This window comes from Dysidea avara, chromosome 4 (genome assembly GCF_963678975.1).
Source record: "Dysidea avara chromosome 4, odDysAvar1.4, whole genome shotgun sequence".
NCBI lineage: Eukaryota > Metazoa > Porifera > Demospongiae > Dictyoceratida > Dysideidae > Dysidea > Dysidea avara.
In genome coordinates, this window is record NC_089275.1 from 37,958,185 (window position 1) to 37,981,838 (window position 23,654).

The window sequence follows — 23,654 nt, forward strand, 5'->3', positions numbered from 1 at the left end:
ATCTGCAGCATGTATATACAGTAGAACCTGTATAGTATCATGAACCACGGTAGTGGTTCATAATAGAGATCACCTATATTTTTCCAGAATCCTAATAGAACACTCAACTAAACACCACCTTAGAAATCTTTTCCAACCTCAAAAGAAGCTTTAGAAGTTAATTTGGAAGACGTTTAGGTCCACTAGCAAAGGTGAAGTCAAAAGGACTTGATAAAAGTACTTTTTTAAAGAACTGAAATCTGCCATTTTCATCCATTTTGTTCATCTTATTATTCTTATTTTTTTCTCACAGGGCTAGAGCAAAATGTAAGTACTTTTTTGGGATAAAAACTACATAACTTTCCTTCCTATGTCTTTCTTCACGTTCATTACCTATTTTTTAATGCAATTTTGCTTCTTGTAGGTTCACTTTGCCATTGATCTTCTGACTTATTTCTGCAAGGGTAACCAACGTGTTAATTGTGTTAATAAGTATCCAATCTATTCATGTTAACACGTTCATTTGAAAACCCTATATCATTACCTATGTTTAACCACAGTATATTGAGTTCATACCAGAGCAACATTGTTGTGTAGCACTGCGTACTTGACTTACTGTGATCACATAACTGCACAAGTATGTGCATGCCTATAATTTTTTTATTATAATAAATCTGAAGCCATACTATTGCTGACTACAGCATGCTGTACACTGCCTAGAGTTGGATATGTCAGAGCTGTATAGTACAAGGTACATTCAATAGTAAGGAATTTGAAACAATACACTGGTTTTTGCTAACTTTGATAATATTAACTGACTACTTAACAGTTACTGTACGTGACTGACTTTGATATACATGTTTAGTACTGTGTAATATCAAGCACCACCAGCACAATTTATTATCATGTTACAACTTACATGTAGCTATCCATAAATGGATTTATAAAAAGTAAACAAACTAGTGTAAAAGTAATTTCAAAAATTAAAACATGGGAATAGAGATAGCTGAAAAAAGTAAAGAAACAAGAGTCAAACAAGCCAGCATGTTAAACACACAGAGATCTCTATTTGGACTCAAATAAACATTTATGCAGAAGCATTCTCAGTACATATGTGCCCCTGATTTATGGAGAAACTACTGTTTTTACCTTAGTTTCTACCATATCCAATGAGTCCAAATAGAGATCTCTGTGTGTTTAACATGTTGGCTTGTTTGACCCTTGTTTCTTTACTTTTTTCAGCTATCTCTATTCCCATGTTTTGATTTTTGAAATTACTTTTACACTAGTATAATATTATACATACATAATAATTGCATGCATGTATGTTCATAAAGCCATCACATTTTGGTACAACTGTAATGTCTTAGTCTAACCAATATTGCAAAACTGTCGTGAAGGAAGGTGAGGCTGGTTATAGGGTGCAGATAATAATTATTTCATGATCAGGCAGGGATATCCCAACTTTCATGACCCCTACTATTTAGTACTATATACAGCATGGCAGTATCATATGATCAGATGTGTACTGTACAAGTGTACATAATAATAATATTAGGTCTGAGTCAAATATGCTCAAATTTTTTCCCAAAATGCTTTCAGGAATTGAATTTCTTACATTTTTCACCTATTATGCTCTTTAGTACTCACTGCTTGAAGGTTTTTAGTTACTATGTTTACTATGCTACTTTACAGTGGTTGTACCCAGTTATACCAATAGTAAAATATCAGTATAATATTATGGAACATATTGTTTCACTAAGTTTAAACTCTCAGTAAAAAATCAGTGAATGTAGGTTTACTGAAAAGCTACTAAAGAGTAAACTATAAACTGTTCCCTATAGTGGGGATATACCATTCTAGTAAACTAAGAAACTTTAAGCAGTGACTAGTGTTCTTATTATGCTTGCATTATGCTCCTAGGTCAACAGCATTTCTCACAATTTTAAATGAAGTTAACTGCATCTGTAGAGGTAGCCAGAGGACCTACTAGTCTTCCAAATAGAATGAATAATTCATGATCACAACTACAAATTGGTGGAAACTGTTACAGTAGTTTGATATTTGGTTAGAAGTGATCTAGAACAAAGGAAACTATATTGGAGACAGTTTGTTAAACAATGGTCTTTCAAGCTTAAGACTGCATATTACCCTTTGGACATGTATGTATGTTTTAAATCATAATGGTGTAACCTCTTGTAATGAATATTATTATCTTGCATTCTTAGGCATTTCCTTGATTCCATTTTTATACTGACATGTGGGTGTTTTGACTGTTTACTGTTGACATTGTGGGTGCATGGTACAAATAAATGAGTATGTCTCATTCTTTACACAATACCAAATAAATTTTATGGGTTGTAAACTGAGCCTTTAGCATTAATTTTGATGAACATGATAGCTGAGGACTGTGTTGGCTAATGCATTAAGGTGATGACTCACTGTAAGATCATGTACTTGACAAAAAATAGTTTATTATTTAGATTACAAGCTTTCAAAAATAAATGTATACATATGTAACTACTCTAAAAAAGCAATAAAATAAACACTGTCCAGTAAATACAGCCAAGACAAGCTACACATAATTCTGAACACTAAATGGAACTTTCGACCACTGCTTGAATGAAACTCTGCCACGTGGAGAAGAGAATATTAAACTTTGGCACTTTAGTGCTGGAAACTCAGCACCTTTCTCAGGCCATGTCATTGTCACACCTAAATCTTGATTGCAATGTTTGCAATACACTTTTTGTGATATGTAAAAGTCTCCTTCTTGGCGACTGTGGTCATGCTTTTTAAGTATACATCTTTCAAAAAATTCTTTGGAAGTCACGACATGGTGTTTCTCAATTATTACTCGCAAATCTCCACCCTGGCATAACTGAGACTCACAGCCTTTACAAATAACTGTAACTTGACTTAATTCTAATGTTTTTGATTCCTTCTGCATCTTTCGTTGAATATCCCTAGCTGACAAAAGTTCTTTCTGTCTTTTTTCTATTTCTTGATTCAACTTTGCACCCTCTGGTAAATATTCTATGGCCTTCAACATAAGGTCTCCTTTTTCTTTATTGAGTTCTTCTTTTAGTATTTTGATTGATGATTCTTCCAAGATGGCATAACAATGACTGCCTATAGCTCGGGCTTTACCTTGTGTCTGAATATGTGTGATTTCATTTGTTACATAATTATATCTCACCATGAAGTTACAGTCTGGCACATTTATTCCTTGTACTAATGCTGCTGTAGACACCAGCAAGTTACAACTACCATCAGCAAATTGTTTTATAACATCTTGCTTTCTTATTGCAGTCATTGCACCAGTTTCTTTGTCGCCACATCCAGTCACAACAGCTGGATAAACGAAACCCATTAGCTCAGTACTGTTCTTCAGCCATTGACACACACAATGTGCTCTATCTTTTGTGGAAACAAATATGATCCCACGACAGGATGGTGATGCTTGAAAATGCTTTATAAGCAATTGCTTTAATGCTGCCAATTTTGGGTTATCTATTGGAATAATTCTCTGGGCTTGTTGACAAAACTCATTAAACATAAGATGCACAGATTGCTCATGTGCACTTGGTTGCTGTGCTGCCATGTCAATCTTACTATGTAGTAGAGCAACAGCATCATCTTGGGTGAGGTCTTGGTATACACTCAAAGCATGATAATAATACTGCAAGTGTTGTAAGTAGGTCCGCAACTCCTTATTCAATGGTTCAGTGTGACGCTCCAAAGTACGAAGCTGCTGTATAATCCAGCCCTCATAATTTTCAGAGTAACGTGATGATGTACATTTGTTGATGCTAAAATTCTGTTGCATCTGTTGCTCAAATGAATCCATAGTGGAATGCAGCAGTAACAAAAATGGATCAGTCTCACTACGAGGTCTAGTCTTGATTAATTCAAAATCTGGCTGACTAGTGTAATTCAACAATTCTATTGTATTTTCCTTAACAGTTTTAATGCCTCCAAAAGCATCCAACAAAGCACACAAACTTAGCAAATGATCCAAAGCCTTTTCCATTTCTCCTGATGGATTATCTCCTGCACCTGGTGATGCTGTTAGTCCTACAACTTGTGGAAGACTTCCTGAACCTTCTAGCTTACTCCTGATGTAGATCTCCATTATAGTATAATAAGGGGAATTCACCTTTATATCATGACATTCGTCCACAATAAGTAAACTAAAATCAGCCAGGGACATTCTCTTTTGACTACTAAGTGGTTGCATAGCAATTTCATTGAGAAGAATTCCAGGTGTGCAGACAATCATCTGATTATCAACAAACGTAGGCAAAGGAGGAGATTTGGACTGAATAACTATACATTCTGCTTGCAAACCAGGAATATAACTCTTCACTTCTTTATACTGCTGTGCTGCTAAAGCTATTCTGTTGACTAAGAACATCACCCTACCACCCGGTTTCTTCTCCAGGTGATTTGATATTACCATTGATGCAACAAGTGTTTTACCAGTTCCAGTAGGAGCGCATGCTACATAGTTCTGTCCATCCAATCCTGGTGCTGCTAACTCCTTTTGATACTCTCGTAGCTTTTTTCCATCTGGCAGCACTAAAGTAAATGAAGGCTTTTGGAATTCTGGGAATAAAAATACAAATTATAACTACTGTTACACTATACACGAAATACTGTGTGAAAAGAGCTAAAAGAATGAACTAACCCTAAGTACAATAATAGCTTTTGCTGAAAACTGTGCTGAATACTTATATACAACTTTGAGTGATTTTCATTATTTCAGTAGAAACTTTCCATATAAGGTGGCGGTTACCACTAATAGTGGTTTTGAAGCCACTGTTAGGCAAAACCATATGTTTCATAACACATTGCATGTAAATGAGGCCTAGACACTTAAACTTATTGCAGTTCATGCATGTGGCAATCATACAACACAGCCGTGTGTATTGTGAAGTTGTATTTGAGCAGACTGTAGTAGCACTAAACTACAGTATACTAGGGATCACATGCAAATATTTGCTTTTCAGACAAAAAATGTTAGCAAAAAATTTCTTCACTCTAATTTGGAAGTACAGTACATACATTTAAGCCCTTCAAAATGACTACAGTAAAATAGAACAGCCACATGTATAGATACGTATGTATATCATAACTATACTATGTATAACAAAAATGGTCCAAACTATTACCATAAATTATTAATTTAAGAATGAAGTAGGGTTCAGAGATAGCAAGTTGATGTTGTGCTACTTCTAAAAACCAGGTGTACAGTAAACATTATCCCTTGAATTAATCAACTCTTCATACATCACCACACAGCATGCTATAGCTTTGTTTCTTGCCTTTTTTTGTAACAATACATGCAGTACATTAAAATTTAACATATTTTGTAATTCATAAAATACGTTGCTATGCATTACTAAGAAAGTGAAACTCGAGAAAACCACTTTAAATCATAAATTATGCACAGAAGCATCTTCATAACTGCTTAATAGTTTGTCTATCACGTTTTCATATGCAAATTCCCTACACAAAGCCTCATGGTTGGTTGCTCTTAATTTTCATTCACGTACAAAGGGTATATGCCCCTTTCAACTCAAGAAGATACACCATTCCTGGTAGCTTACAAGGCCTGTTATGTCATTTTTCAGTCATTATATTCCTGTTACAGCACAAAAACTACCTCTACTGAACCGTTTCACCTTACTGGCCACACCCTCTTCAAGTAAACATGATGAAAACAGAAAGTTAAGCTTAATACAGTATGTAAACAACCTTTATTCATTGAATGAAGCTCTATTTTCTGTAACTCAAGCCTGTTTGTTCACATAGGTGTTAGACAGACACACATACATGTAGACACATGGTTTTTGCCAAACCAATTTCAGGAAACCAGGCGCATGCCTACAATACTGTATAAAAACCAGTGAACAAGAGAGTATGAATGATGGTAGCTACATGTATGTTCTATGTATTTTGGCACTGAACAGATGGTGCTAATGTAGGGATTTTCCTACATATTTACATAGCTACAATGTATGTTTCTTGTTTTTCTACTTTTTATCACTGGAACCCTACTTCACTTTTTAATTTTACAAATTATGCACAAAAATTTTTTATGTTATGTTTCCACATTATCTTCTGTACATTGGAAATACATAATCACAATGTGAATTAATATTTATACTATACTATTCTGCTTGTATGCATGCATGCACACGCTCATTTAGGATTTTCAGAAAAGTCAGTCACATGCTATGTTGCATATGTCCCTTGTATGGTTCATGATGAAACACAACAAATCATGTGACAGCAATACGTACAGATACACCATATTACATACCTTGAGTCCCTTCATCATCAGTTTGCTTGCCTTTGTCAGTTTGTTTGCCTTCATCATAGTCACCTTTACCCTAAATGAATTATATGTAACTAGTTACATGTGCAAGGCCAGACCACTTTTCTGCTTTTGTCTTTAGGTCAGGAAGTGACCTATAGTGCCATGCATGCTATGTAAATGCACACTAGGTATGGAGATGTTACAATACTGCATGCAATGATTGTTTGAGTATTTGACTGTTTTAATAGAGTATTTCAATCTTGTATGAAATTATTTTTGTATTTCTTTGTATGAAGAAAAGTCTTGCATAATAGAGTCAAAGTCAGGACTTATATTTTAAATTGAAAAGAATGAAAATTTGTGGTTGTATTTTGCAAAATGTGCACATTACATTCTTCACTATTACTGATACCTATCAGCTACAGTACATACAAATGGATGTCATAACTTACAGGTATAAACAACAACCATTGTGTCACAAGGTTACAGTCACTAGATAAAGCTAACTATAAATGTATCACTGGGTCCACATGTAGTACAAATATTGGTGCATGGTCTGCTTTATAATAAAGTAAGTACATGTAATTGTGCATTGCTTGTTTTAAAATGCTAGACTCTTTTACGGGTTTTTTTGCAATTGAATTCGTTGCGTTTGTACAAGAATTTATCATAATTACGTTGACTGTAATAAACCAGCTGCTTATGGATCATTTTCACCATGGAGAATGCCACTTGAGACACAAGAGAGAAACTGAAGTTAGTTATATGTGAAGCCATTCGAGTTAATTAGCTTGCTCGTGAGTAACCACACCCATCCCCATCCCCAATGGCAAAGCACAATTGCGAATGTCACTGAAGAAGCTGTAGCAGAAGAATTATTGCCTAATAAAGAGTTGTTTACAACAGTTATATCAACAAGATCATGAAGCAGCTGCCAATCTTGTTACAGACAAATTCTTGTGTAAATGTGACAAATTCAATTGAAAAGCAATGAATTCGATTGCAAAAACCTGTAATGTTTAGATTTATGGACATGGAGTAGGGATTTATATGCAAATATGGCATTAAGTCAGTTTTATTATCACCTTAAATTAGTACGCATATCATATGTACAGTACATACACAGCAATTCTTATTATCCATTTACGTATACTAATGTTTAAAATCTGGTGCTGAGAACTAGTATCATTATGTCGTATGATAAAATGTAAATAAGTATGTACATAGCTATATAAGTACCTTTTGTAAATCAATTTCTTCCTCTAACTGTTTTATTTTTTGTAGGCTCTCCAATAATCTATTCTCTAGTTTTGTAACCTACAGTGGATACAAGTACATAATCAGTTATACACTAATTATGATGGAACAACAGTGCTCAAAGCTTGTAACTATGTATATACATATGTACCATGGTAATCCAAGTAGTAATGTGTATTTTAAAATGTCAACAAATCAATTTGAAAATTCAATAGAGATCAATGATTGATCGCAGAGGCGCTTCTCCTGTGTGCACTGTGCAATGGGCTTAACATAGCTGAAAGTGAGGTGTAATGGCCACTTCACTTTCAAGTCAGTAATTGATAGCTGGGGATGTGCATTCAGATGAAAACATTAACTATGACGACATCTTTTCTTTTGATGCGGTATGTGCAGGTTCACCAGCATAATATTGATACCAAAAAAGCAAACAAACAAGTATAAGAAAAAATTAGGAATTTTAGGATCATAGAAAACAAAAGTAGGGAAACAAGGGAGTTTGCCTACACCTGCAGATATACTAGTGAACATTACCGGTCCCTTGTTTCCTTACTTTTGTTAAACCAGGTGCACGCCCACAGCTGGCTGAAAGCCGGCTGTGGGCACACGCCTGGTTTACTGAAATTGTTTTCGTAAAAGTGTGTATGTGTACCTATCTACAGTACCTATCTATCTACCTATCTACAGTACCTATCTATCTACCTATCTACCTACCTGTATCTATGTTTGTCCGTACGCACCCATGTGAGCAAAACCGTTAAATGGTGAAAGCAGCTTTTACACAAGAAATAAATTAAAGTAAAATGAAGGCTGTACTAAACTTCCGTACAGGTAAACTTTGCTCTGAGGTGGTATCTTTTTGGCAGTCTGAAATACGGGTGTGGCGTGTCTCCTCAGACTTTGTGAATTGCCTTCCCTTCGGCTTTTACAGGTATTTAACAATTGAGAAACAACAGCGCTAGCCTTGTAGACTACCAGGAATAGCCTATCTCTTCTAATTGGGAGGGGGGCATATGCGAACGAAAATGAAGAGTAGTTCTGAGGCTTTGTCGAGAGAATTTGTGGGAAAAAACACAATACTTCAGCACTTGTGCTGTAAAGCATTAATAAATAAGCTAGTGTCCATTTGGTTCTACTTGGGGTACTTAGAGATAATGAGTTACTCTCTAGAATTCCTATGGATATAATTACATGAAAAATAACAAGGAGAAAACATCCTGACCACCTGGTAGACTCCTGTAAGCGTTCGAGCGTAAATCGGATGGCTGCAGGTTCGAGGCCACCTAGGTCCAGTCATGGATTTTTTCTCCTTTCTCCAACTTTACAAACACACCTTAAGTAGCTAAAGTCTTTGAGCAGGCTGTAGGACCAGGTGTCCTACAGACCTTCAGCACTTGTGCTGTAAAGCATTAATAAATAAACAATAGTCAAACTATAAAACAGTTTAGAAGATACTTCGGTGCATAATATGTTGTTAAAAGCGGTTTGTTTAAGAAGTGCTTCCTTAGCAGTGCATAACGACGTAATTTAAGAATTACAAAAATTTCATGAATTATGAAATCCAAGTATTACAATAAATTAAGTATGTATTATTAGTATTATTACACACCAAAAACCTATTGGTTAATTCCAGATGAGTTAGCTAGCTGCATGGCGCCTGGCTTTTAGAAGTAGCACAACATCAACTTGCTTTTCTATGATATATAATTGAACTTAAAGTCCTAATACTTGTAATGTGTAGTGTGTCCATGTTATGTTGTATTATTAGTGCAAGTGTTGCGCATTTTAAGTAAATATCTTGAAAATCTTCCTGTTATGCTGGCAGAATTCTTGATGCTTTCGCAAGCCTACTCAAAAATATATGCCAGCATAATTGGCGCAAGCCTAAAAGCAGAAAATTGTCAGGACCCCAAAAGGTGTATGCTCTATAAATGAGTTGTATAAAATGGATGTTGTGAGACACATTTATTAGCTCTAGCTAGTTGGATCATGGCTATGAGACTAGCAGGCTTGCAGACCTAAAACATATTATGGAAATTTTAGAATCGAATATTGATGTTCTTGGTGAATAATTGCAAAGCTGGATTTACTATTAAATACACTCAGACTCTTCCACATATTTTGTTAATATGATGCATTGGATTTATGGACAGCATTTGGAGGCAATATATTTATTATAGGCAATCCTAATACAGTACTACGCTGTATAATTTCAGCGTTACACACATAACAGTATAAATTACCTGAAGCTTTGTTTCACTTTGTTTGTGTACTAAGGTCTTATTTTCCTTTTCAAGTATGGCTAGTTTCGTTTCCTTTAATGCTTTGTGCTCCTCCATAAGTGATGTTAGTTTACCCTTTGTTAATTGAAGCTCAGCAGTAGTTCCAGACAAATTTTCCTTTAAGTCATTTACTTTCATTTGCTCCTATGACAATTATGAAAGTCAAGGTTATACACAGATGTGTACAATCATTAAGTACAGTAGTGATTAATGACAGGTGTATATAACATAAAAATTCAACATGATATGTGACCAAATTTTGGAAAACTACCCATATGGGTGCATTTGACACCTACAATATTTAATGATCTAACAACAAACTTTATAGTGCAAATCTACTTGTTAATGTTGTAAAACATTCTCAATACCTTAAATTACAAGAAAATTCTTGAAATATTTTTAAAACTGTGTCCTACTGTTGTTAGCAACCCACTAAACATGAAAATTCTAATTATTTCACGCGTGCCCATATGGGTGATTTTTCAAACTTCAGTCACATATGGCAGTTTATGATGTGCCATCTCTTGTTAAATAGAAAACTGCATCAACCATGTACAAAATTTTATTTACATAAAATAATACATGCTATTACTATTTATTTAATTAATAAGTTTTTGCTTTTGTAATAATACATGAAGCGTCATTACAGCATATAATTTAGTTATCAAGATATGTGGTACGTAGTGTTTAGTGCAGCCCAAGAAGGTGGCATGCCACACTAGTGTGTTATTGACAGGAAAACAATAGTGCAACTTTTAGGCAAACATAACTCCATGTTGCCTGTACAAAATGGGAGACAATTTTTTCACTGGACACGCCATCCACCTTCAGTACTCCACATACTAAATTTGAACATAATCACCACAGGCATTCCCAAGATTTCAAAATGAATCAGCTTAATTTCTTCATTTTTCTTCTTCCTTTCCTTTTTCATACTTACAAAAGCTGCAGTAAAACGCAAATACATTATTCCAAGAATTCATAATATTTGTATGGGGACCCTCATACAAATAATTATATGAACACTTGGTTATTCAATCGCCTTACAATTAGGCACACATAAGGGGGTCTTTAAAGGCAAAGCTTGGTACCAAGTTTGGTTTCAATGAGATAAACAACCGTGGAGTTGTTTATGACTATTCATTAAAAATAACACCAATAATATTATGTTGTCACACCTACAGGGTAAATCACTTAAGGAAAGAAACTGAAAATCAGTGTGTACATATAACTATCAAGCCTCAAACCTTTGTGGTTTGAAAGTAATCAAGTCAAAGACTTTGAATATATAGTACATGATCAGAATTTGGCAATAAAAACAATTGCTTGGCATGCCTACCGGGCAAATCACTTGAAGGGATGAACCATAAATTTAAGTAGAGTAATCATCATAGACAGACTTTTTCAGTAGTTTACATGAATCGGATTCAAGTCATTGAGTTATATTGCAAAAACCAACTACTGTACGTGGAACAAGTGCTTGATTGAGATACTCTAATAGTGCTGTCACTCTATTGGAGCAGTCAACTACAGTACGAAATATTAGAGTGTGTTACAAAAAGTCACCTGTCTACATAGAGAGTTCAGCTACGTTACATGTAGAATACAAGAAAGTCATTCTGTATAGAGAGTTAAATTACAAAGAAATTGTCATGGTACATGTCACCTTGTGGAACATTCAGCTACATTGCAAATTACTCTGTAGAGAGTTCAGTTAAATATGTTACAAATTACCCTTTAGAAAGCTCAATAACAAACAAATCAGTTAAATGGTTTAATTACATATGTGATAATCACCCTGTAGAGAGTTTAGCTACAGAACAAGTTTCTGTGTTAAGAGAGTTCAGTTAGGCTACAATTCACCCTGTAGAAGTTTCAGCTTGATTACAGGTCATCTTGTAGAGAGTTCAACTACGTACATGAAACGTCACCCTATAGATAGTTGAGCTAAATCACAAGTCACCTTTTAGAGAATTTCGCTACAAACAAATCATCCTGCAGAGAGTTCAGTTACATTACAAGTCACCCTGTAGGCCTGTACATTAAATGAAAAGTCTGTTTGAATAGAGTTCAGCTACACATGGTACAAGTCATCCTGCAGAAGTTTCACCTTGGTTGGGTCACACTGAAGAGAGTTCATACAGCTAACAGAAAGTCACCCAGTACAGAGATCAGCTACATAATATGTTACTAATCACCCCATGTTAGCTACAAACAAGTTGCTCTGTAGAAAGATTAGCTACAAACAAGTCACTCTGTAAAGACTTCATCTACAAAAAAATAAGTTTCCCGATTGAGAGTTCATTTATGTTACAAGCCAGTTCAACTATGTACAATACAACTCACCCTGTAGAGAAGTTCAGTTATGCTACAAGTCTCTAGTTACAAAACAACATATACACACAACAAAAAATCTATTTAAAATGAACACATAGTGAAATGCACACCACATGTAGTCAGATATACACCTGTAGAAAAGAAAAAAGCTGGAAGGGCATGCAATTACAAAAAAGGAGATATCTAAAAACAGGGTGAAAAATGTGAAATCATAGTTGGTGGCTAACACATGGCTGCAAACATTGGCTTTGGTCGACAGATTTTATTTGTTTGTTTATTTACAAAGGCTTTACAGCAGAAATGCTGAAGGTCTATAGGACACCAGGTCCTACAGCCTATTTAAAGTTGTTACAGAAAGTATGTTTAATAAAAAGATGGAGAAGGGAGAAAAAATCCATGACTGGACCAGGGCAGCCTCGAACCTGCAGCCATCCGATTAATGCTCGAACGTTTACAGGAGTTTTGCCAGGCGGTCAGAATGTTTTCTCCTTGTCAATTTCATTTTCTGAATTGTTTGCCAGAGAAAAATTTAGGGAAAAATTGTAAAGGTATTTAGACTAACTTGGAATAGGGAAGTACGTATACAATACTGTTCATAAATCCTTAGCGTTTTTTGCAATGGGTAGTGTCAAGGAAGCTAAAGTAAATGTTTGTACATTAAATAGCAAGTCCTGAATGATATTTCTAAATTATGTATATGACCTTTTGGGTCTAATCAGTCCGGTCATTTTGTTTGGAAGACCTTTTTACGGAAACTGTGTGCTCCAAAAAAGTGATGAAAACTTATTACAGTCACCCGAGAAAATTGAGATAGAAAGTTTCTCCTGTCTCTGCTTTGTGATACCATGCAGATTTTGGAAGATAAATTTATTATTTTTATTATTATCAACACTTTAAAGTGACCAGCACTGAAGGTCTGACAGCAACATGTGCTGCAGCCCTAGGACTACCATGGACTTAGACTTCAATGACTTATAGCTAATAAGGTGTAACAAAAAAGGGATTTGACAAACATACATTATACAGGTACACAAATGTGCTTGAAAGGCTATACACTTGTGGCTACTAGCTTTAGTAGATGTAATTACATTCTAAGCAAACCCTGTATTGTGCTGACCAGGCCATAACTTCAAATGTGCTACATTTACCTTTCTTGCCCTCTGTCATATAGTAGTTTCAAAACAGAATTTTTTCAGATGTGATGGATGGCTGTGGTATTCGGGATTACTAGTGCCAGCATTGCAGTGGCGGATCTAGAAATTTTCAGAGGGGGTTTCAGATTCCATACTAGCTGTAAGTCAAAGACCAAAAAAAAAGTCACAAATTCCTGTTGAATGCTGTAATTGTGATTTCAAAGAAATTTTGCCTATAGAAAGTCCTACTATAACACACTAAGTATAACTCATGGTGATTTTAGGGAGTGCACTATTTTCAAGGGGGTTTCAGCTGAAAACATTGCAACCTCCCTGTATCCACCACTGCATTGTACATAGGAAGGAGTAAAATAGTGCAAGGCAAAGCCAAGCATTATTTTCTTTGTATTTACAATGTGAGAACTATTAATTTCGAATATCACAGCCATCCATTCTATTACAAATTAATTCAACAATCAGAACAACTGTTACTAAGCAACAGAGATTCAAAAAATAACCACTGTTAAAAACTAAGCACACTTAGAAATTATTGACTAATAACCATTGATATGGTCCTAAAGTAAGTAACCACTGCTATGGTCCCAAAGTGATTAGCAATGGTTACCTAGCAACTATTGCTAAGCAACCATATTGTTGCTATGCTATGAGGTATCTATCACCATGGTAACACTAGTTGTCAAATCACAGTGTACTTTTGACAGAAACATACCACACTATTTTAGCCAATCAGATTTAGTATAACAGATTTTTGATTGAAGCACCTTGAAAAACAAGTGTAAAAACTTCATAATAAAGAAATAATTAACTGTTGCCCCTAGTAACCTAATTTTTACATTATTTGTAGGTGTCAATGTCTAAAGTAATCTCTCCAAGTTTTAAAAGGATAGTGTATGTAAGTCATGACTCATGAGATATGACATTTTGAAGTTGTAATTTTCCCATACATTGTCTATGAGAGGGACACCAGTTGCCCCTTCTCAGTAATCACACAAATCATGGGATTCAAACAATGTTATATCTTAAGATCTATATTTTATACACTATCCATTTAATACTTGGAGAGATCATTGTTGATATTCACACCTACAAATTATGTAAAATTGATATATGAATTCTTTGGAATTTTGTTTTCTCCATATGTTAAAATACATCATTAATTTTATGTGATTTCCCAGAAGGGGCAACTGTAGCCCCCTTACATAATAATGTATGGGAAAATCACAAATTTCAAATGTCATATCTTATGATGCATATATGCTATCCTTTCAAAATTTGGAGAATTTACTTCAGACGTTATCACTTAAAAATAATGGAAAATTCAGATTGTTAGGAGTAATGGATATTATTATGCACTATAAAGCCATAATTATTATGAAATTTTTCTATTCTATTGGCTAGCTGCTTGGAATATTTCAAAATAACACATCAAGGTGCTTTTGAGTAACACATTCACTTGTCAGATTAATCAGTACAACATTTATACATAGGTGCTTAATTTTACATTTACAAGTACACGAAAAATTTGGAATTTTCAACTAGAGTAGGGACCATAGCACATCAATGAAAAGTACTGAAACAAGTTGGAGTAGTCCATGATATTAAATCACTGTAAAGCAATAAGAAGTGTTATATCCTTACTGTGCACAAGATACCATAATGGAAATGCACAGTAGGGATATAACACTTCTTATCAAGACACACGGTGGTGTGTCGTGCGGCCCAAGAAGCTGGCGCGCAACACCTGTGAGTATATTGACAGGAAGAATGAAAACGCAATTTTCGCACCTCCGTAGCTCTGTGCTGCCTTGATGAAACAAGACGATTTTTGCTGTGGACACTCCCTCCAACCTCAGTACTCCACATTCCACATTTGAGCAAAATCGCTTCAAGCGTTCCCGAGATATGCGACTTCACAAATTGGCTTAGTTTCTTGGTTTTTTCTTTCTTATTTTTCTTCCTCTTTTTGCACACTTACAAAAACCGCTATAAAACACGAACCCAATATCCCATTGCCTTGAAATTTGGCACACAGAAGTAGTTATAAAGGCGCATCTCTGTACCAACTTTGGCTGGAATATGATAAACAGGCAAAGAGTTATTAGCAATTATTCACAAAAAATAACACCAATATGTTGTCATGCTTACAGGGTAAACCGCTTAAGGGAAGAAGCTGAAAATCGGTGGGTGAATAGGTTAACTATTGAACTTCAAACCTTTTGTGGTTTGAAAGAAATTGAGCTAACAACCAGGAAGATACAATGAAAAAACCAATAATGTGTAACAATTATGCAATCGAGATTAACTAATAAAAAAACGACTACTTTCCACGTCCACCAGAAAAACCGCTTGAGATAATGCTTTGAAATTTACTGTACAGATGGAGTAATCATCTTAGAAAGGATCTTCAATGGTGTAGAAGAATCAGACTTAAAGCCACGGAGTTATAACACAGACTCAAACTTGGTGTAGCAAGTGCGAGATCGAGATACTCTAATAGAGCAGTCACCCTAATAGAGCAGTCACACTGAAAAGAATTCAAAAGATCCCTAGTAACCTGTCTACAAACAATTCACCCTGTATAGATATCAGCTAGAAGAAGTTACCTTGTAGAGAGTTCAACTACGTAGTTCAGCTAAAAGAAGTCGCCTTGTAGAGATTTCAGCTACAAAGAAACCACCATGTAGAGAGTTCGGCTACAAAAAAATCGCCCTGTAGAAGGATCAGCTAGAAGAAATTACCCTGTACAGAGTTCAGCTAAAAAGAAATCATCATGTAGAGAGTTCAGCTGCAAACAAATCACCTGTAGAGAGTGCAGCTACAAACAAATTACCCTGTAAAAAGGTCAGCTAGAAGAAGTCACCTTGTAGAGAGTTCAGCTACTAACTAGTGACCTTGTAGAGACATCAGCTAGAAGAAGTTACCTTGTAGAGAGTTCAGCTACAAACAAATCATCCTGTAGAGAGATCAGCTAGAAGAAGTTACCTTGTAGATAGTTCAGTTACAAACAATTCACTCTGTAGAGAGATCAGCTAAAAGGACTCACCTTGTAGAGTGTTCAGTTACAAAGAGACCATGCACAATGTAGAGTTCTGTAATAAATATATGTATTATATATCTATATATATATATATATATACAATTTGTACATTTATTGATTAAATCAGAAATATTTAAAGTATTCATCTGCTTCATCTTTTCTTCTTCCTGTGGAAAAGAAAAAAAGATAGATTAAAAAAGCCCCAAAGCTGGGCATAGGCCGGCTTTGGGATATACAAATACAAAAAGAAGTGAAATCTAATCCAAAACAGCTAAGCTGTGAAAAAAAGTGCAGCCCTCAAAAATGCTATGGTGAAAAAGATGTGAAATCCAAGGTGGCGGCCAAGAAATGGCTGTGATGGTAGGTTAGTGGTAAAAATTTTAATAACGACAATTCAGGTGAATTTTGCGCCAACACCAAGTGGCACCAAAATTCACCTGAATTGTTGTTATTAAAATTTTTACATTTAACCTACCATCACAGCCATTTCTTGGCCGCCACCTTGGATTTCACATCTTTTTCACCATAGCCTTTTTGAAGGCCACACTCTTTTTTTACAGCTTGGCTGTTTTGGATTAGATTGTTTTACAGTGAAATTAATATCATGGACTACTCTAACTTGTTTCAGTGCTTTTTTTACGATTTGCTATGGTCCCTACTCTAGTCGAAAATTCCAAATTTTTTAATGTACTTGTTTGTTAACTTTTTTGTAAATAATTAAAATGATTGGTGAACCCACGCTTACCGCATCTGAAAAGGCACCGCATGCCCCAGCTATATCAATTATCGTCTGAAAAGTGAAGTATCCATTACACTTCATTGTCAGCTATTTTCAACCTGTTACACAGCATTTTGAATCAAGAACTGTTTGAAAAGCACCTCTACAATACAAGCATACCAAAAGAAAGAAATTGTGCCACGCACCCCAATCATATTAATTATCATCTGAAAAGTGAAGTAGGCTATGTTCAACTCATTACACAGCAGTACGAATCAAGAACTGTTTGAAAAGCACCTCTGCAATCAAAATAGCCACAATGAAAAATACGAACGATTTCTGTTTCAAAGGGAAGCCATCATGTGCTCGCACCAAATCGACACCTTTCCCTGCCAGCAAAGATGAAAGGGACACAAAAGAGGATAATGGTAAGTCCATGAAGAATGCATTGTACGTACTTCGGTATGCCAAAAGGTACCTGTCGGGCTGAAGCGACGTCGAACAGTGAAAAAATCAAGCCTTAGCCATTATTGAGTTACGCTTGTCTGAAGGCATCAGTCAGTCAGTTGCTCAGTCAGTAGAAAATTCCGTTGAATAAAATTTTTTTTAAATTCCGTAGCAACTTGTTGAAAGCGTTTCTGGTTGATCTGAAAGCTTGTTTAGGCTTAGTTTTACCTCACCAATACTGCCTCATCGTTGTAAGGGAAAATAGAGGCTGGTTTTCAGGTGATATTATTTTCGTGGGCCACGCCTACTCCTTTGTGGTCCCTACTATACAGTTACTATCGTACTGTATAATTTAGCACCTTGTAAATTTACACATTTCAAATTAACTTATGTATTTGTCAAACAATTGTCGAAACAAAAGTGAATAAGTGTGTGGGCATAAAGGAGTACGAAGAGATTCAATATTAAATAGATAACATAGTTTATGAACACTTCCAATTTAGATTATCAACTCACAAGTTCTAACATGGCAGCTGTGTCATTGTAGTAAGCCATTCTCCATATTCTATTGGTATTGCCAGTTGAAAATGAAAAATTGGGGTAAATGGCTATTTCCAATACTTCTTTATCATATAAAACAGTTGAATGCTCTTGTGCTGCTTTGGCCACAATCGTAACTATGTTCCTTGGAATCAACCAAAAGAAAATTGCAGAGCTGTGATTAGCAACAGCTAGCAACACGCAAGCATGCTTAGTAACACCAAACTTGTCAATCATCAGTGACTTCATTCCTCCAATGTGTTCTAATGATAAAGAAGACAATTTTTGTTGACATCTAATAGCCATCACAGTGTGAGTACTGGACTCATCTGGTATCATGAGATCAGATGGAGCTGGTATAGGATATGATGTGATGGGTAGGGTGACATCAATCCGAGAGTCAAACTCATCCAATAACTTCACCCCTTCAGGAAAATCACAAGCTTCAACCAAGTCTCTAATAATGGAGTGATCATACCAGTTGGTGTATGGGAACAATATTCTCAGTAGAGAGGTAGTGTTGGTGAATTGTTTTAATAGTCTTATGAATTCGATAGAGAAGTAACTAATCCCATTAGAATCACTGGCCATAATACTCTTCAATGCTTCAATGATTTCTTTAGGATCCATTATCTGCAAGAACTCCAACAAACTATCAAACAAGTCAAGATATCTTAATATTATAGTAGAAGGAGTATACTGAGAAGCTTCCATGGAATTAAAGGTTGGTAAAAGTGGCCGTTGTCGTTTAGTGACAAATAGTTTAAATTTTTCCATTTTACTTTCATCAACTAAATCATCATTCATTTCATCAGCAGATGGATCATTAAAACCATCATTCAGATCTTGTGATAATATATCAAAACCTTTAGAGCTCAAATCTGTTTAAATATATATATACAGTATAATAATTTACTGTACTTGAAAATGTATGTATGTACATACATATGTACATACATACATACATACATACATACATACATGCATGCATGCATACACACACACACACACACACACACACACACACACACACACACACACACACACACACACATACATACATACATACATACATACATACATACATACATACATACATACATATACATACATACATACATACATACATACATACATACATACATTCATGCATACATACATGCATGCATGCATACATACATACATACATACATATTGTACACTACATGTATATATGTGTTGGAGGAGATCATGAATATATCAGTACAGTGTGTCATAGCCCATGAGCTACATATTTTAAGAACTTTACTAGCGGGCTATATACATAATATACAGCTAAAAACTTTCATGATAACCTGTAAGTTCAGCCCACAAAATTGCTTGCATAACATGTAACTTCACATGTCCGTATAAAAGCTAGGGTTTTCCCTGAAATGATGAACGACACCCAAAATGTTGCCATTAAAATCCATATGTGACTGTTTCTGGGAAAACCAGTCTTATCGCCTATTTAAAAGTATCGAGAAATAAATATTCAGAGTGTTGTAGCTGGCCAATGGTGGTAGCTACGCATATCAAATTTTCACATGTTTCACTACAATTTCTTACCTTTCAGATCATCTACTGAAGAAGTAATCAACAGTTAAGTTTTCTGTCATTTTAAATAGTTTTTAAGCTGAGGTTGACTGTATTGGGTGAAGGGGTGGGAGGTGGGGTCCTGGAAGGCAGGTGAGATGGTGTTCAAAAAATTTTAAGGAATGAGTTGGGATGAATTAGGTCACATTATGGGCCATTCAGGGCTCAGAACTGGCTAAAATGAAAGGAAAGTTACAGCACAGGTCATTGTCCAATACCATGGAGCTGTACAGCCACACACAGCCATCTCCTGGTTGGCCAGGGCCCCATCAAGACCCCAAACCACTCGTATGGCTCACCACTGTGCTTGAAAAAAACAGCCAGCAAAAGCAGATCACTTTACTCTGGTTGACTGTGACAGTGAAATTTGATAGTGCATTCATAAGCTTTGTGCTTGTGTGAAAAAGTCAAACTTCCTGTCTTGGGCAATAAGACCAGTTTGCGCAGATCCAGTCACATATAACAAGTTGAAATTGTGCTACTTCTTAAAACCAGGCACCATACAGCTGGCTAACTTCATTAGGAATTAACAAACTATGTGTAACTATGTAGCTATAAAAAATCAATTAATTAAATTATGTAATTTCGGATTTAGCAATTCATGAAATTTTCTTTATTCTTCAATTACGTTGCTATGCATTGCTAAGGAAGCACGGTTTGTGTAAACAAACCACTTTTAACAGCATGTTACTTACAGAAGTATTTTCTAAACTCTTTCTATTATAGTTTAGCTATCATGTTTTTTCTCACAAATTCTCTCTACAAAGCTGCAAGGCTGCTTTTCATTTTAGTTCACATATGTAGGGGACTCAACCACTAAGGGATAGGCTATTTGTAGTACTCTACAGGGTCTGCTGCATTATTTAAATGCCTGTAAAACTTGATGGGAATGTGATTCACAACATCTAAGGAGAGTCGCCACACCCATATTTCAGACTGCTAAAAAGAAACCACCTCAGAGCAAAGTTTAGCTCTACTCATGCGGAAGTTTATTACAGACTTTAGTTTGCTTTTACTTCTTACATGCAACTTGCTTTTACCATTTAATGATTTTGTTCACGTGGGTGCGTACAGACAAAGATAGGTCAGTAGGTAGGCACACACACGCACGCACACACACACAACCACACGCACACTTATGAAAACAATTTCAGTAAACCAGGCAAGTGTCCACATTTGGCCGAACTGAAGGCCAGCTGTGGGCATGTGCCTAGTTTAAAAATGTGATATGCAGCAAATCTCACTCTTATGGTATTAGTGCATCTATCTAACTTCAAATCAAGTGCTAAAACAAGAAAATACTTAGCTACCGAATATTGAATTGCTAAAACCTGATTTTTGGTCTGCATACCAGTCTTACCACAATTGCAAGGCTAGAGGCCAAACAAAGTAATACGCAGCTACCATTTCCTGTCACAATAGCAAATTCAGTGCCTTTTCTGGTTCTGACAAGTATCTCCCTTCTGCGCTTTGCCTTTCCTTTAATATTCAATTATGTGGTTGTCTTCTTTTCATACAAAGAAACCATAATGAGGCATTTATTTTCTGCATTGACACTTTTCTTAGAGGAGCATATTAAACTAGCACTTAAACTGCTGTAAGTGGAGTACAGTAGACACACGTAGCTGAACTTATAAAACAATCTCCATGCCCCTAAAACACTGTGACCATGCCCTTTAATCCAATCAGCTGTGGTTTTGCTATACAAAAACTAAACATGGTAAACCACACCCCTTAATCTATTGCATAGCTCACTCAAGACAAGCAGGAGATTGAGATGCAGTCACAGCCACATGCATATAACATAGCTATGCTATAACAAATAGGTTAACAAACAATTATAAATAAAAATTATTATTTAAAACTGAAATAAGGTTCCAACAATACAAAGTATTGAAGCAAGATATGTGAATGATGGTAGTTGCTATTACAACATAGCTATGTGGGAAATCCCTACATTGGTTTGAATCAATTGCAAAGTAGGAATTTCCCACATTATTATGTTGTAATAGCTACCATCATTCATATATCTTGTTTCACTACTCTTTAATGCTAGAACCCTACTTCATGATTGTACTAGTATTTACAGGTGTATATACCTACATATCAGGGTCTGGTCAATTGGATCATCCAGGTCATGTTTTGCATCCACATCAACTGCTGGATTATAAAATAACTATCCAGAATTGTGCATCACATCACATGCATTGACTATATAGTGGCTTGCATGACTATGGCAAAGGAAGCATATATCTTCAAGATGGCTATTGCATCACGAAGAAAAGTAAGGGTGGGAGCAGTGTTCGTATGAAACTGCTCTATGCATTACAGTATTGAATGTTCAATTAGTGTGTATTAATATCATCTATTTATACGTGCATTAATTTGTACTATTATAACTGTTTAAAAATCACTAATTTTAGTACAGCATGAAAAATGCTTCTAGTCATTCACAGTGTTGGGGGTAATGCATTACCAATACATATAATGCTTGTGTAATAATAATAATAATAATAATCACTTTTGCAATAAAAGCAACACGTTACATTTCATGCGCTATAATAAATGTGTAACATAATACTGTAATAATATTACATTAGTATTGTAACAAGGTAATAGTACAGTCATTATGAGAGTCAACCTCACACTAATTGCAACAAAAGCAAACTCAACAGATTTTGTTTCCTTATTATGTCCTCAATGATAGAAAAAAAACTCCTAAGGAATCCCCGTGGGGGAACAGTGTGAAATCACTAAAATAAAAATCCAAGTTTTCGCTTTGATGTTTTAACAGTGTTTGCAGTCATATCTCAGCTAGGATACTACTTATATCAAAACTTATTATACCATTAAAAAGCTCTCGCAAAGACAAATCTTTTGGTACTAAAATTATCACCTTAGCAAAAATGTGTTAACGAGTTATAATCAAATATAATTAATAATATACAATACTATCAAAGAGATTGTAGCAAATGCCCTTGTATGACTACGCAAGTGTGTCAATACCATTGTTGTGAGGTATGTTTGTGCAGCCAGTTCCCTTGCAGTTACTACAAGCGGGAGTGCACTCATTATTGTGCTTCTTGCATGAGCATCTTAGTGTACTGCAGTCAGTCTGGCAGTTGCATCTGATCACCCATAGCAGATGTTCAGGACCAGGAGGTAGCGATGTTTGAAGTGGCACAAACCCCCTTCACACTCTTGCCATCCCCAGTCTCTGGGATAAAGTTCTGCAGCTAATCCTTTCCATTCTTCAACTTGAAGGTACACGTGCAGGATGTGGTACTTTGCTGCTGCTGAAGTTGGTGGTAAGGATTGTGGTTTTATGTGGGATGTTTTTGCAGCCACGTATTCACAGAGCCATTTATGTCAGAGGGAATCTAGTGTGTCAGTTAACATTCCATTGTAGACTAGTACTAGAGCTTTCTCTCTTGCATCTATCACATCATGTGTGAAGACTGAATCAGAATGGAACACCTTTGCTTACACACAGAACATACCACTTGCTTTGAACTTGCTAAGGGATGTCCCTTTTCCAATCCCATAGAGATGTGATGTTCCCAAGAATGGCATGGATGAAGAGGATGTTGTTGCAGATGTCTTGACCAAGCTTTTCTTTTGCAGCTCTGATGTTTCAGACACGAGCTTTTTTGTGTTTTTCTTTGGCTCAAGACTAAAGAAGATGCCATGGTAGTTGAGACGTGTGTGGTAACAGAGCAGAACAATGAGGTCAGTGTCTTTACCAACTGGTATAATGGTACTGGTGATAGCAGATTGAACAGCCTTCTGAACAATCAAAAGATCAGCATCTCCTGGTGCATAGTTTTGCAGTTACTCTTGTACTCAGCATGAAAATAATTGCTGCTCATTTGTTTGGTTGGACAAAAACTGGTCCTTCTTCGTTGTGATGGTCATGCATGTTAGCAGCAACTTTCACAGTTGCATCAGCCTTTCCTTTTGACTG

General features: G+C 35.7%; 1 protein-coding gene across 2 annotated transcripts in view; it reads right to left on the bottom strand.

Moving 5' to 3' along the window:
* Positions 1-2,342: 2,342 nt before the first annotated feature.
* LOC136252034 (ATP-dependent RNA helicase DHX58-like) overlaps positions 2,343-23,654 on the bottom strand; it is a 29,616-nt gene continuing 8,304 nt past the window's right edge. For both annotated transcript variants that reach the window (XM_066044371.1, XM_066044372.1), the window contains exons 3-7: positions 18,053-18,957; positions 9,805-9,987; positions 7,544-7,621; positions 6,308-6,377; positions 2,343-4,587 (exon numbers count right to left, since the gene is read on the bottom strand). In XM_066044371.1, coding sequence (XP_065900443.1) covers positions 2,555-4,587; positions 6,308-6,377; positions 7,544-7,621; positions 9,805-9,987; positions 18,053-18,957 — 3,269 coding nt within the window. In that variant the 3' untranslated portion in view covers positions 2,343-2,554. The remainder of the gene's footprint in view (positions 4,588-6,307; positions 6,378-7,543; positions 7,622-9,804; positions 9,988-18,052; positions 18,958-23,654) is intronic.